Source organism: Oreochromis niloticus, linkage group LG15 (genome assembly GCF_001858045.2).
Source record: "Oreochromis niloticus isolate F11D_XX linkage group LG15, O_niloticus_UMD_NMBU, whole genome shotgun sequence".
Lineage (NCBI taxonomy): Eukaryota > Metazoa > Chordata > Actinopteri > Cichliformes > Cichlidae > Oreochromis > Oreochromis niloticus.
In genome coordinates this window covers 21,428,542-21,444,006 of record NC_031980.2, presented here as the reverse complement: position 1 = coordinate 21,444,006, position 15,465 = coordinate 21,428,542, and the positions used below count along the sequence as shown (strand labels likewise).

At 36.8% G+C, this 15,465-nt stretch overlaps 1 protein-coding gene across 1 annotated transcript; it reads left to right on the top strand.

Moving 5' to 3' along the window:
* Positions 1–2,266: 2,266 nt before the first annotated feature.
* On the top strand, positions 2,267–12,375 carry LOC109194766 (uncharacterized). The gene is made up of 6 exons (XM_019345541.2): positions 2,267–2,502; positions 8,553–8,879; positions 9,271–9,390; positions 9,729–9,908; positions 10,016–10,225; positions 11,118–12,375. Exons 1-5 carry the CDS (start codon positions 2,442–2,444, stop codon positions 10,120–10,122), a joined length of 795 nt encoding a protein of 264 aa, XP_019201086.1. The 5' UTR covers positions 2,267–2,441; the 3' UTR covers positions 10,123–10,225; positions 11,118–12,375.
* The last annotated feature ends 3,090 nt before the right edge of the window (positions 12,376–15,465 follow it).

Genomic DNA, 15,465 nt, shown 5'->3' with positions numbered 1-15,465 from the left:
TCTGATAAAGGTTATTTAAATGCTGCTAAAGACTACTACTGCCAAAGAAGACTGGATTGGAATTTAAAATAAAAATACATATCCTAACCTTAATTACTGGGGGAGAATAATGAATGATGCTCATAGTGAGTAAACAGTAAAGTGACTTGCATTTTTTGGACAGAGATTCACTTTTAATGTATATGTATAATATAAAACAGATACATAAAAAATACACTCCAAAAATAGAAGAGCCCTTAAAATATATAAAAATGTACAAAATATTAATAAAAAATTATAAACGTGGAGGCAACTTTGCCTATCGTACAATGCATACAATGTATGAAAAAATCTTTACTGCAGATACTAATTTTACTAATTTACTAATGCTAATTTTGTGTTGTAAGATTTATGAGTTTCATACATTCATAGTGGTACTTGGGAGATGTGTGCAAAAGAGCTATAGCTTAATATGCTAGCTTAATATTTAGGATGACCTGATGTGCAAAAAAAAATTATCATCACTGTCAAAAATAGGTCAGCTGTTCTGATGCCAGTGGGGAAGAGGAAGTTGTTGAGTTTGGATGTTCTGAATTTCACACTTCTGAACCTCTGCTCTGAGGGCAGAAGTGTGAACAGTCCGTGTTGGGGGTGTGTGGGGTCTTAGAGGATGGAAGCAGCTCTCCTCTGGACTCTGCGATGGTAGATGCTTTGCAGAGAGGGCAGCGGAGACCTGATGATCTTCTCTGCGGTTGTTATCACTCTCTGTAGGCGTTTGCGGTCTATAGCAATAATGTTGCCGTATCATGCAGTGATACAGCTGGTCAGTGTGCTCTCCACAATGCCTCAGCCTCCTCAGGTTCTTTTTTGCTGTTAACTTTTTTCTTATGTTTTTGATTGTTTATCTTCACATATATATATTTCTTAATCTCAGATCTGTCTCTTTTACTCTTGTTGAGATGGGGGAAGGGGTGCGTTTAATGACATTTACAGACAGTTGTCAGGGCGATCGCTGTGTGGATGTGGAGAAGAGGAGGAGAGGACCCAAACACAGGACTCAGGGGTTGGTGAAGGCTGGGGAACGGCGTTTATTATATAGGCAGAATGAACAGGACATGAGAAACAGACTGACACTGGCTGCCTTACTGACTGAATGGCTGGCCAACTAACACACTTGCGGGACTGACGACAACAATGACAAGACAGTGAACTGAGGGAACAGGGTTTGAATACATTGGCAAATGATTATAACTAGCAACGGATGAGTACACAGCTGAACCTAATCTTGACAGATGGCAAACATCATAAAACAGGAAATACGAACATGGGAACAAACTAAAAACACTGGATCAACGACCCAGAAACCCTGGCAACAGCAACCAACGTTATTCTCCAGATTACAACTTTAATGTTTTCTATAACTATTTCTCTTTTTGATTTGACTGTATGATAGTAAGAATCATTAATAAATAAACAGAAAAAAACTGTGATCAGTATCATTAGATTTTTTGTGGCTCTGTCTCTGATACCTCACACACATGATCCTTGCACCTCAGACCACAGGACAAGCTCGTGGTTATTATTGTCTCCAGTCTGACTTCCTGTTTTTTCATCTTCAGTATTTAACCTTTGCTCTGCTGGTTTAAACAGAGCTGTTTGTACTGAACTAACATTTAAGAATAAGATTAAAAAAAACAAACCTATGAATAAATCTCCTTTGATTGTTCCTATATGATTCAAAGTTATACAATAAAAAAGAAGATATGAGGACCTGCTTTGTATTTAAATGGTAGGAAACCTAAAGGCAGTTCAGTCTCACACTCATTGACGTGTCAACCATTTATCTGTCAGAGGCTCATCTGGTCATCATTAAACATCCAGAGCTCTGTTGCTGTTGTACCCACATTCTCACTTCCCCTTCACTTCTAAGAAGAAAAGAAGAGCCACATTGTATCAGGGCACTAATGCATTTCACCTGTCTTTTAGCTGCTAATGCTAATTGTCACTGCAGTAGTATCACCATGTTTCATTGTTGACATCAGAGTTTCTGGTGTAGAAAGCGTTTTATGAATTTTGACCTCTTTTCATGTGTGTCTACAAACATCATCATGAGCACTGTTTTCTAATAATAAACCATATGCACAGAAGAGCTAAAGTACTGCAAACACTTATCTCTACTAACAGTCTTCACACCTTTAACTTCCTCTCTCCTATTTTTGATCAAGATATCTTAAACTTCTGTACAGTTCTTAAAAAACGATAAGTGAGAAGAGAACGAGTCTGCAATTCGCATGAAATCTAGAAGTAAAAATAATAAGAGAGAGGGGGAGGTTATCGAGCTGCATTAAATAAATTAATTCAGCTGGACACAGAGACGACAAAGATGGATATAACTATGAGGAAGTGAGCAGGAAGTTGATGCTGTATTCATCTCCGAGAGCAAGAACAGAGACAGAAGCACGATGGCTGCATTCACATGGATTCAAATGTCTTCATTACTGATACTGATGCTTCAGTTTAAAGGTAAGACATTAAACCATTCAGTCATTGTTATGTCCCCACAATGAATGTCTAGGGGTGTGTGTGGGGACTGGTAACAAATGGGTCCAGAATAGAATGAAAGGAGAACAGACAGAGGTGTTTAGTAAATAAAATAGTTTTTATTTTAGATAACCTTAACATAAAGAGCCGGCAACGCCGTTTTACCAATAACACTAGGAAAAAGAAAAAAAAGGTGGCAACACAGCAACCTAACAAAAAACTCCACACCACGAGGAGGCACTTCCAGGGGCCCACAAACCCACCCTGTCACTAGCAGCAGCTAGCTTTACTGCTGCTGAGGCCCACAAGCCCACACTACTCACGTGAAGCAGCTACACTGCTTCCACAACTCCACACCACAAGCAGGACAATCACACACCTAGAACACAAAGCAGAGACACCAGAGAAAACCACCCTCTCACAGTCAGTTCATCCCCAGCTTATATGACCTCTGAGAGGTGATTGCTGACTGGGCCCAGGTGGTAAACGAGAATGAGGCCAATGAACAGCAGCTGTGTCCTGGGGAGAGAGAAGACTGAGAAAGAGAGGGTGGAGCAAGAGAGGAGGAGGCGGAGAGAGAACACCACACCCACACAAGGGCAGTTTCAGGAGGCCCAGCTGGGGCCGTAACAGTCATCATGTAGATAATTTGAATCTGAAACTTAAATTTGTGTTGTATTCAAAATAAATTTCACTCCATAAACATAAGAGACATATTTATAACATATTTGATATTTTACATAAAGGAACAAAAGGGCAACATCAAACTGTTCAAACTCACAGCTGGACGTGGACATGATGTTACTCTGCCTTGTAAAAATGTGATACAAGGTCAGCATAACTGTATCAGTACTGTCTGGATCTTCAGTGATTCAAGCAGCTCAGTATCACTCTTTGAACTTGGGCAGAATAAAGAAGCCAAACCTTAATCAGACAGACTGAGTGTTTCTGCAGACTGTTCTCTGGTTATAAAGAAGGTCACAGATCAGGATGTTGGTCATTACACCTGCAGACAGTACAAAACAGCAACAGGATCACAAGAAGGTCCAGACTTTATGATTCATCTGTCTGTTATTAACAGTGAGTATTTACATCTTAATGTTTTCAGCTCAAACTGTCCTGTTAGAACAACAAACTGAAACACCACAATAATTATGATCACAGTGATGAAGTTCATTTTTCTATTGTTGCTTTTCTCTTACAATATCTCCATCTTCACCAGTGTATGTACATGAGAACAATGATAAAGCATCTTGAACAGCTCTGTGTTGACATATGAACACTGTAGACTCACAGTTGAGTGTCTGTATGAAGATAAAGAGAACATATCCTCAGACATGAGACATCATCAAAAATGAGACTTGTTAGACTGTTAAACATCTCACCACTGTTTCCTCTCTGTTGTTGTTCACTTACTTTCAAGTCTTTTCTTACTGTTGGTGTCTTTAATGTTGTTATTGCATTTCTTTAGGTGAAGATGTGACAACGACAACAAATTCAACAATTAAACCAACATTAAAAATAACAAATATATGGACAACAAAAGAGGAAGTAAAGACATCGCTGACAACAACATCAAATATTCAACCAGACGGTAGTGACTGAATCACTCTCTTTTTTAAAAATCTGTATCAACTGTTTAGCTTCTATAAAAGATAAAATGAAATTTTATTACTAATATATTTTTGAACACATTTAGTTGATTATTAACATTTTCATTGCTGGTGTTTATTTAGAATATTTGATTTTGTATTTTTAAATAAATACTGCAGCCTGAAACTCCACAGTCCAAAAACACATCAACCGTCATCTCTACATGTTAGAAAACCGACTGTATTTATTAGATTTGAAATCTTTGGCTTTTGTACTGAACAGAAATTTGAAGCCAAAATGTTTTAATTATTTTCAGATTTTCTGTATTTGCTGAGATGCATCATTGTGTCAGTGGGTTTAGCAGCACTCTTAATATCTGCTGTTACAGTCAACATATGGACAAATAGTAAAGGTGAGAACATCACAGATGAAACTTTCATACATAAAAAGCTTTGAGTTTTACTGAAATTTTTTTTTGTTTTTTATTTTTGTTGTTTCAGGAAACAAAACACAGACTTAAGAAAACATTGTAAGATTGAACACTCAATATTCCTCTGTAACTTTTGTTACTATTACCGGTGCCAGATCTAGGTGAAATCCGACAGCAAACGATACACAGACTAGGGAGCACTGCAAAGCCAATTATATAAATACTGTGGATTAATAGAGAGGACACCAAAGCTAGAAGATAGAAGCAGATGTTACATGAGCTCTGCTTTTCTGTTTCAACCCTATGTCACTGTTTTGGCGTGTGCTGGGAGGCGGAGCTTCATGGCTTCAGAATGCTCGAACAACTAATAAGCTAGTTAATAGTGAACTTCTTTAAACCAGCCCAGGTCGAGTGATAACAAGAAAGAGCAAATAAAAGCTGATTGATGCTGATTCACTTAGATGTTACAGCAGGTATGTCTAAGTTCAGTAAACTCAAACAGACTCTGCAGCTGCTTGATTTACTTTCTTAAGTTCATGAAATTTATTATTAGTCGTTTTAAACCATAAACAAAACACCAACTGCCACAACTGGTCGTGTCCATCTGCCACAGGACAAAAGACATGTTGTGGAAAAGAGCCAGAGATTAATAACAAGTAATGATTAAATGCAGAGAGGGCTATTAACACATAGCGGGTGAAAAGGTGACTGAAGACGAAATACTCCACGCATCATGAGAATCCCCCAGCAGCCTTTGCACTATAGCTAAGAGAGGATTCAGGGTCACCTGATCCAGCCCTAACTATATGATTGAGCAAAAAGGAAAGTTTTAGGCCTAATCTTCAAAAGCTCTTCCTCCAGTTCGACTGTAAAATACTCAAGGAACCACAAGGAAGCCCACAATCTGAAAGGGAAGTGCTCTTATGAGGGTGATACTGTATCAGTATTACTGATTATTCAAGACATTTTATGTGAGGGCAGGATTTTAAATTTGATTCCAGAATATAACAGAAGACAATGAAAAGAAGCCAATATATGAGAAATATGTTAGTAATATTTAAGTTAATAACACTAATTAATAAAATAATAATAATATTTATAAGTTCCAAGCTTAACTGTAATCATAAGAAATCTAAAAAATGTAATAAAAATGCACAAGACTGAAAACATCGAATAAAACAGGAAAACAACATCACAAAGTATGAATATCAGAGAGAATCTAAAGTGTGTTGTGTTGTTTTCCACAGGAGCAAAATGATGAGGGTGAAGATGGAGTGAACTATGAAAACATTGGAGACTCTTCTGCTTCTGTCAGACTCCACTGATCAACAACTCAAACATCACCTTGTGACAAAAATGAGCCCATTGCTGTTGAAACACTGTGTGTGTGTGTGTGTGTGTGTGTGTGTGTGTGTGTGTGTGTGTGTGTGTGTGTGTGTGTGTGTGTGTCACAAGACGGACTTAATAATGAGGGTCAGAAGCCACAACAACACCCCTGGACCCAGAAGTAGACGAAGAACAATCCAGTTCAGCAGGGCCATCCAAAGCACCCCAGGAGTACTTGAGACCCAAGCCCACACATCCAGATGACAACCATGTGCAGAAGGAGGAGGGAGGCCCCAGAAAGAGTTCCTAAAAGTTCTCAAGGACAGTGACCAGCAGGGAGTGGTGGGGAGGAGCAACCCTCACCCATCATAACAATGTCCCACAGAGCTCAGCAAGTCTCAGATTTAGACCCAGCCCCACACACACACACACACACACACACACACACACACACACACACACACACACACACACACACATTTATAGCGAAATTGACCATGTACATGTGTGTCTTTGTATTTTCCTGATGTGCTGTTTGCTTTATATATATTTTCTTACAGTTTTCTTACAGGTGCAACAGTTGGTGATCTGCTGAGTTTAACTATGAGTGCTTTGTACTTTTATTTGTCTCTTTTCTAAGATTTTCTCTGCTTTTTATTTTTTGTGTCACTCTCTTTTTCCCCTGTCTTCTCTTTACCCCTTCTTACCTTTCATTGCCTGTCAGCTCTGGTATTGCTAAATTACACATAAACAAAGTGAATAAGAATGAAAATAAATAAAAGAAAAAAAGAAAGAAAAACTAAGAACGGAAGGCTACAGACATTTCATATTGCTCCTTTGGGCAAAACAAATGAGTTTGGCACAACAGAGCATTCAGATCATGTTTCTCCTGTCAGAAAAGAGGTTTCAAAAAAGGAACAAAAAAAAGTTTTGATTTTATCTCATGTTTACCTAAAACCTTTTTCATGTGCAGTTAGATTTGTTTTTAGATAAATCTAACTTAAAACAATATTTTATCCTTCATTTAGTTATGATAAACTGGATCTTTTGTTGTGTAAATCTGTAGCTGCTGATGTTTACTGAAGGTAAAACAGTGAGATCAGAATCACAGGTTTTTTATTGCTTCTTAAATTTTGTCTTTTGATTGTTTGTCTTTATACTTTATTTTTATCCCTGAGCTCTTCTCTCTCTTTTTGAGATGTGGAGAGGAGGTGAGTTTTAAAGACATTTAAAAATAGTAAAAGATGTTATGATTCAAATTATAACTTCAATGTTACATTTTTCTTCATGTTTTGGATGATAATACGAATAAATGAAAAACATATTTGTGAACCACTTTATTGTGTGTTTTCAAACTCTCTCTCTCACACACACACCTGATCCATCCACCACAGACCACAGTACAAACTACCATCTATTATTGTCTCCAGTTTGACTTCCTGTTCTTTCATATTCAGTATTAAACTTTTACTCTGCTGGTTTGAACAGCTCTGTTTGTACTGAACTTGTATTATAACATTTCCAAACATGTGCAAACATCTGCTTTTATTTTTGATAGCTGAATTATACTTACACAACATTAAAAAAGGTATAAGGACCTGCTGTGTGTAGAAACTGCTGTGAATCCTAAAGACAGTTTAGTGTCACGTTCATCGATGTGTTAACCATTTATCTGTCAGAGGTTCATCTGGTCATCATGAAACCTCCAGAGCTCTGCTGCTGTTGTACCCACATTCTCACCAAAACACTTCCCCTTCACTTCTCAGAAAGAATGACTTCATACATTCAATGAAGAACAAACAGGTCTCAGACCACTAACACATCTGATCTGTGTTTTTATCAAGCTGCTAACAGCGCTCACTGTGGCAGTGTTATCATGTTTCATTACAATAATTAAGATTCAGATTCTACTGTGTAAATAATTTGAGTCGTCAACTATTTCATGTGTGCAGACAAACACCACCATAAACCTATTTTCTAATAACAAACCAAATGTACAGAAGAGCTGCATTAATGTAAACACTTACCTCATCTAACAGTCTTCACACATTTAACTTCCTCTTTTCTATTATTGATAAAGATATTTTCCACTGTTAAACAATCCTTTAAAGGGAAAACAGGGGAGTTTGCAAAATAGATTAAATATAAAAGTTATTAAATGTGAAAAAGGATTTAGCAAAATTTATATCTACATTAAGACAGAGGGGCAGATACAGATGTCTAAAAGCTGAATGAACTGAAATAATTCAGCAAGAGCAGAGAAAAGGAGTGATGTCACTATGAGGAAGTGAGCAGGAAGTTGATGCTGTATTCATCTCTGAGACTGTCTCATTTGTGAACGTGAGAGCAAGAACAGAGACTGAGAGAGACAGAGAAGCACGATGGCTGCATTCACATGGATTCAAATGTCTTCATTACTGATACTGATGCTTCAGTTTAAAGGTAAGTGTACATAGAAACACATTCAATTAATAAACTGCATTATTATCACAAGTGTTACTTCTTTATTCTTCCTTTAACTGAGACAGTCATGATTAACTTTTTGACTTGAGCTGACTCTTAAAAACTAAAGCTGAAACTTAAACTTGTGTTGTATTTAAAATAAACTTCACATTATAAACATAACACTCATATTCATAACATATTTGATGTTTCACATTTCTCTCTCTCTTTTTCTCAACAGGAACAACTGAGCAACATCAAACTGTCACAGCTGGACGTGGACATGATGTTACTCTGCCTTGTAAAAATGTGATACAAGGTCAGCATAACTGTATCAGTACTGTCTGGATCTTCAGTGATTCAAGCAGCTCAGTATCAATCTTTGAATTTGGGCAGAATAAAGAAGCCAAACCTAAATCAGACAGACTGAGTGTTTCTGCAGACTGTTCTCTGGTTATAAAGAAGGTCACAGATCAGGATGTTGGTCGTTACACCTGCAGACAGTTCAAAACAGCAACAGGATCACAAGAAGGTCCAGACTTTATGATTGATCTGTCTGTTATTAACAGTGAGTATTTACATCTTAATGTTTTCAGCTCAAACTGTCCTGTTAGAACAACAAACTGAAACACCACAATAATTATGATCACAGTGATGAAGTTCATTTTTCTATTGTTGCTTTTCTCTTACAATATCTCCATCTTCACCAGTGTATGTACATGAGAACAATGATAAAGCATCTTGAACAGCTCTGTGTTGACATATGAACACTGTAGACTCACAGTTGAGTGTCTGTATGAAGATAAAGAGAACATATCCTCAGACATGAGACATCATCAAAAATGAGACTTGTTAGACTGTTAAACATCTCACCACTGTTTCCTCTCTGTTGTTGTTCACTTACTTTCAAGTCTTTTCTTACTCTCAGTGTCTTTAATGTTGTTATTGCATTTCCTTAGGTAAAGATGTGAAAACGACAACAAAATCAACAATTAAACCAACATTAAAAATAACAAATATATGGACAACAAGAGAGGAAGTAAAGACATCGCTGACAACAACATCAAATCAACCAGACGGTAGTGACTGAATCGCTCTGTTTTTTTAAATCTGTATCGACTGTTTAGCTTCTATAAAAGATAAAATGAAATTTTATTACTAATATATTTTTGAACACATTTAGTTGATTATTAACATTTTCATTGCTGGTGTTTATTTAGAATATTTGATTTTGTATTTTTAAATAAATACTGCAGCCTGAAACTCCACAGTCCAAAAACACATCAACCGTCATCTCTACATGTTAGAAAACCGACTGTATTTATTAGATTTGAAATCTTTGGTTTTTGTACTGAACAGAAATTTGAAGTCTTTTCTTACCGTTAGTGTCTTTAATGTTGTTATTGTATTTCATTAGGTGAAGATGTGAAAACAACAAAATCAACAACAGTGAAGTTCACCACAAAAACATCATCGACAACAAAATCCACAACATCAACAATTAAACCAACCGTGAAAATAAACACATGGACAACAAGAGAGGAATTAAAGACATCAGCAGGGACACTGACAACAGCATCAAATATTCCATCTGGAGGTAGAGACTGAATCTCTTTTTTTTCGAAGTCTGGATGTCAGACTGAGACTTGACTATGTGTGGAGAAATTCAGTATCATGTTCAACATGTTTTAATAATCTCTCCAGTTCTTTCAGGATTTATCATCGTTCCTGTGGGTTTAGCAGCTCTCTTAATAACTGTTGCTACCGTCAACATGTGGATAAAATGTAACGGTGAGAAAATTCACAGATGAGACTTTTACACATAAAAAGTTTTGAGTTTTACTGTTTACTGTACTCTTTTTTTATTATTATTTTGTCTTTTCAGGAAACAAAACACAGATGGAAAAAACCGCTGTGAGTTTGAACACTCAATAGTCCTCTCTAACTTTATACAGCAAAATCTCTTTGTGGTATCTGTTCCTGTTTGACACGGTTGACATACAAAGATAGAACATAATGAAAGATAAGGATATACTGTGCTGACCATGTTCAACTGAAACTTAACTGTAATCATAAGGAATCTAAAAAAATCAGAAGAGTGAAAACATCAGACAAATGAGCAAAATAATATCACAAAGTATGAATATCTGTCACGGTCCTGTGGGGGTGACCCAGTGTTTTGTGTTTTGAATTATTAATAGTCTTTGTTTTCATTATTACTTAGAATTTTTAGTCTCTTGGTTTCTGCGCTCTTCCTGTGATCCATGTTCCCTTTGTCTCCCCTGTCAGTCATGTCTCCTTGTTTCAGTATAAAGTCCGTGTCTTCTTGTTTGACTTTGACAGTCTTGTGTGCCATGTTAGTTTTTTCCGTTTTCCTTCTTCCGGGTCTCGTTGCGTGTGGTTTCTCCAGCTGTGTTTTCCTCCTGTGTCTCATTCCTTCGTTACCTTTGTGTTCCTCTGTTTGTTGCTGGGTCGTCTGTGTTTCTTCTTCTGCTATTTCTGTTTTCCTTGGCCCTCGTCTCAGATTTTCATGTTTCATATTCAGGCTTTTGCCTCGGGTTTAGATTCTTTATATTTGTTTCTAGTTTTTCCCAGTTTAGGTTTGTGTTAGTTTTTCACAGTCTCTGATCACCTTTTGTTTTTGGTGTTTTTTGCAGCCCACAATAAAGGCTCGCTTTTTGTTAAACATTCTCCTGCATCTCTGTGTCTGCATTTGGGTCCATATTCTCTCCTCTTCATGCCGTCTGCCTCATCAGACGTGACAATATCAGAGAGAATCTAAAGTGTGTTGTGTTGTTTTCCACAGGAGCATAATGATGAGGGTGAAGATGGAGTGAACTATGAACATATTGGAGACTCTTCTGCTTCTGTCAGACTCCACTGATCAACAACTCAAACATCATCTCATCACATAAATTAGCCCATTGCTGTGAAAACACTGTGTGTCTCTGTGTGTGACTGGGTCTAAGTTTGAGACTTGCTGAGCCTTGACACCTGTGGGACAAGATTATAGAAGGTGAGGGTTGCTCCTCCCTACCACTCTCTTCTGGTCATTGCCCATGAGAACAGTCCTGAGCTCATCCTTGGTTCTGGCTCTTAAACGTTCACCATGAGAGCTCTTTCTGGGCCTCCTTTGTCATTCTTTCCTCCTTTTACTTGTGCCAGCACACGGTCATTGTCATCTGGACATGTGGGCTTGTGTCTGCAGGACTCTTGGGGTGCTGTGGAGGGCCCAACTAAACTGTGTGTTTCTCTTTCACACTCACATGCAAGATTGTGCGTTTTTTTGAGGTGCTGTTTGTTTTTTGTATATGTTTTTCTTACAGGTGCAGCAGATGGTGATCTGTTGAGTTGAACTATGTGTGCTGTGTCCTTTTGATTTTGTCTTCTCTTGATTTTTCTCTGTTTTTCTTTTTTCCCTTTCTCCTCTCTACCCATTCTTACCTCTCCCTACCTGTCAGCTCTGGTATTGATCAATTACACATAAGTTAATGTGAATAACAATGGAAATGAATAAATCAAATAGAATAAAAAGAAAGACTAAGATAAGAAACCTATACAAAATTCATAAAGCTCCTCTTGGCAAAGCAAATGTGTTGGCACAACAGAGCATTCAGATCATGTTTCTGATTGTGAATGCTGTCGGACAAGACAGGTTTAAAAAAAGGAAACAAAAAATTACATTTTGATTTTTTCTCATATTTAGCTAAAAACTTTTTCAGGTACATTTAGATTTATCTAACAAGTAAAATACCATACAGCAATTATTTATCCTTTATTTAATTATGATAAACAGAATCTTTTGTTTGTTTAAATTTGCTGTTGATGATTTTTATTAAAGGTAACCCACTGAGTTAAAAATGACAGGTTATTTATTGCTGTTTAAATGTTGTGTTATTTATTTGATTGGTAGTCTTCTTACTTTATTTTTATTCCTGAGGTGAGTTTTAATGAGATTTACAAACAGTAACAGATATAATGATCCAAATTATAACTTCAGTTTCTAACTATTGCTTTTTTTGCTGTATGATAATAAGAATAAATGTAAACATGTTTGTGAACAACTTTGTGTGTTTTTGAAATCTCTCCATCTCACACCTCACACACACCTGATCCATCCACCACAGACCACAGTACAATCTACCATCTATTATTGTCTCCAGTTTGACTTCCTGTTCTTTCATATTCAGTATTAAACTTTTACTCTGCTGGTTTGAACAGCTCTGTTTGTACTGAACTTGTATTATAACATTTCCAAACATGTGCAAACATCTGCTTTTATTTTTGATAGCTGAATTATACTTACACAACATTAAAAAAAATAAGAAGAACCTCATGTGTGTAGAAACTGCTGTGAATCCTAAAGACAGTTTAGTGTCACGTTCATCGATGTGTTAACCATTTATCTGTCAGAGGTTCATCTGGTCATCATGAAACCTCCAGAGCTCTGCTGCTGTTGTACCCACATTCTCACCAAAACACTTCCCCTTCACTTCTCAGAAAGAATGACTTCATACATTCAATGAAGAACAAACAGGTTTCAGATCACTAACACATCTGATCTGTGTTCTTATCAAGCTGCTAACAGCGCTCACTGTGGCAGTGTTATCATGTTTCACTATAATCATTAAGAATCAGATTCTAGTGTGTAAATAATTTGAGTCGTCAACTATTTCATGTGTGCAGAAAAACATCACCATAAACTTATTTTCTAGTAATTAACCAAATGTACAGAAGAGCTGCATTAATGTAAACACTTACCTCATCTAACAGACTTCACACATTTAACTTCCTCTTTTCTATTATTGATAAAGATATTTTCCACTGTTAAAAAGTCCTTTAAAGGGAAACAGGGGAGTTTGCAAAATAGATTAAATATAAAAGTTGTTAAATGTGAAAAAGGATTTAGCAAAATTTACATCTACATTAAGACAGAGGGGCAGATACAGATGTCTAAAAGCTGAATGAACTGAATTAATTCAGCAAGAGGAGAGAAAAGGAGTGATGTCACTATGAGGAAGTGAGCAGGAAGTTGATGCTGTATTCATCTCTGAGAGCAAGAACAGAGACTGAGAGAGACAGAGAAGCACGATGGCTGCATTCACATGGATTCAAATGTCTTCATTACTGATACTGATGCTTCAGTTTAAAGGTAAGTGTACATAGAAACACATTCAATTAATAAACTGCATTATTATCACAAGTGTTACTTCTTTATTCTTCCTTTAACTGAGACAGTCATGATTAACTTTTTGACTTGAGCTGACTCTTGGAAACTAAAGTTGAAACTTAAACTTGTGTTGTATTTAAAATAAACTTCACATTATAAACATAACACTCATATTCATAACATATTTGATGTTTCACATTTCTCTCTCTCTTTTTCTCAACAGGAACAACTGAGCAACATCAAACTGTTCAAACTGTCACAGCTTGACGTGGACATGATGTTACTCTGTCTTGTAAAAATGTGATACAAGGTCAGCATAACTGTATCAGTACTACCTGGATCTTCAGTGATTCAAGCAGCTCAGTAGAACTCTTTGAATTTGGGCAGAATAAAGAAGCCAAACCTAAATCAGACAGACTGAGTGTTTCTGCAGACTGTTCTCTGGTTATAAAGAAGGTCACAGATCAGGATGTTGGTCGTTACACCTGCAGACAGTTCAAAACAGCAACAGGATCACAAGAAGGTCCAGACTTTATGATTGATCTGTCTGTTATTAACAGTGAGTATTTACATCTTAATGTTTTCAGCTCAAACTGTCCTGTTAGAACAACAAACTGAAACACCACAATAATTATGATCACAGTGATGAAGTTCATTTTTCTATTGTTGCTTTTCTCTTACAATATCTCCATCTTCACCAGTGTATGTACATGAGAACAATGATAAAGCATCTTGAACAGCTCTGTGTTGACATATGAACACTGTAGACTCACAGTTGAGTGTCTGTATGAAGATAAAGAGAACATATCCTCAGACATGAGACATCATCAAAAATGAGACTTGTTAGACTGTTAAACATCTCACCACTGTTTCCTCTCTGTTGTTGTTCACTTACTTTTCTTACTGTTAGTGTCTTTAATGTTATTATTGCATTTCTTTTTGTGAAGATGTGAAAACGACTAAATCAACAACAGTGACGTCCACCACAAAAACCTCATCAACAACAAAATCCACAACATCAACAATTAAACCAACTGTGAAAATAACAAACATATGGACAACAAGAGCAGAAGTAAAAACATCAGGAGGTAGAGACTAAATCTCTCTTTTTGCTTGTGCTGTTGTTAGACAACAAGTTGACTATGTGTGGAAAAATTCAATGTTTAACATGTTTTAATAATCTCTCCAGTTTGGTCAGGTTTTATCATCGTTTCTGTGAGTTTAGTAACACTCTTAATAATTGTTGTGCTGATCATCAGATGGAAGAAAATTAAAGGTGAAAACATTCACAGAGTAAAGTTTATGATAAGTTGATTCATAAGTAAATTCATCTTTTTTCCTCTTTTCAGAAAACAAAACACAATGTGGCAACAACACGGTGAGTTCAAATTCAGCCATGTCATTTATATCATCATCTATTAACTCTATAGTTTCATACCAGACTGAGCCTATAATTGGAGATTAAATATCGGAATTTCAGGAGCGGGACCACGCCTCCCAACATGCTCCTTCTGGTTCTCATGTATATAGGTTCCTCAGTTCTACAAGCTGCTCATTCTCATCCCACCCACCCTCCCCTTTTCAATTCTTTAACTTCTTTACTTGTGTTTCATACATTGGCATCTGCCAGCCCTGGGAGCCACCGCCAGTCCCCTTCGAGGCCTTCCCAAAACCACTAAAACGCTGTCAAACCTAAAATGAGGGCGTGGGCCCAGCTAGTGAAATGATCTTTAGCGATAAGTTCAGTGACATAAAGGTTCAAAGGAAGAAACAAGGACTGGGAAATACGTTGAATTAATTGATTAAATATTCTTTAGATTAAATTTGTTGTTTACATTGAGCAGATTTTAAAAATAAAACTGTATTTTTTCAGGGACTGAGCTTAAACCCTGCAGATACTCAGTCTGGTCCAGGATCCAGTCAGGACACGGTGAGATCACACACTACTCCCAGTGCAAAGTAGGTTTCAACAGAGAAGAGCAGA

Bases quoted from the DNA above. Each gene is read 5' to 3' on its own strand.
- LOC109194766 (XM_019345541.2), top strand. From the start codon at position 2,442: ATGGCTGCATTCACATGGATTCAAATGTCTTCATTACTGATACTGATG. The intron at 2,503-8,552 runs GTAAGACATTAA...TTTTCTCAACAG, and splicing joins ACTGATGCTTCAGTTTAAAG to GAACAACTGAGCAACATCAA. The intron at 9,909-10,015 runs GTAGAGACTGAA...TAATCTCTCCAG, and splicing joins ATCAAATATTCCATCTGGAG to TTCTTTCAGGATTTATCATC.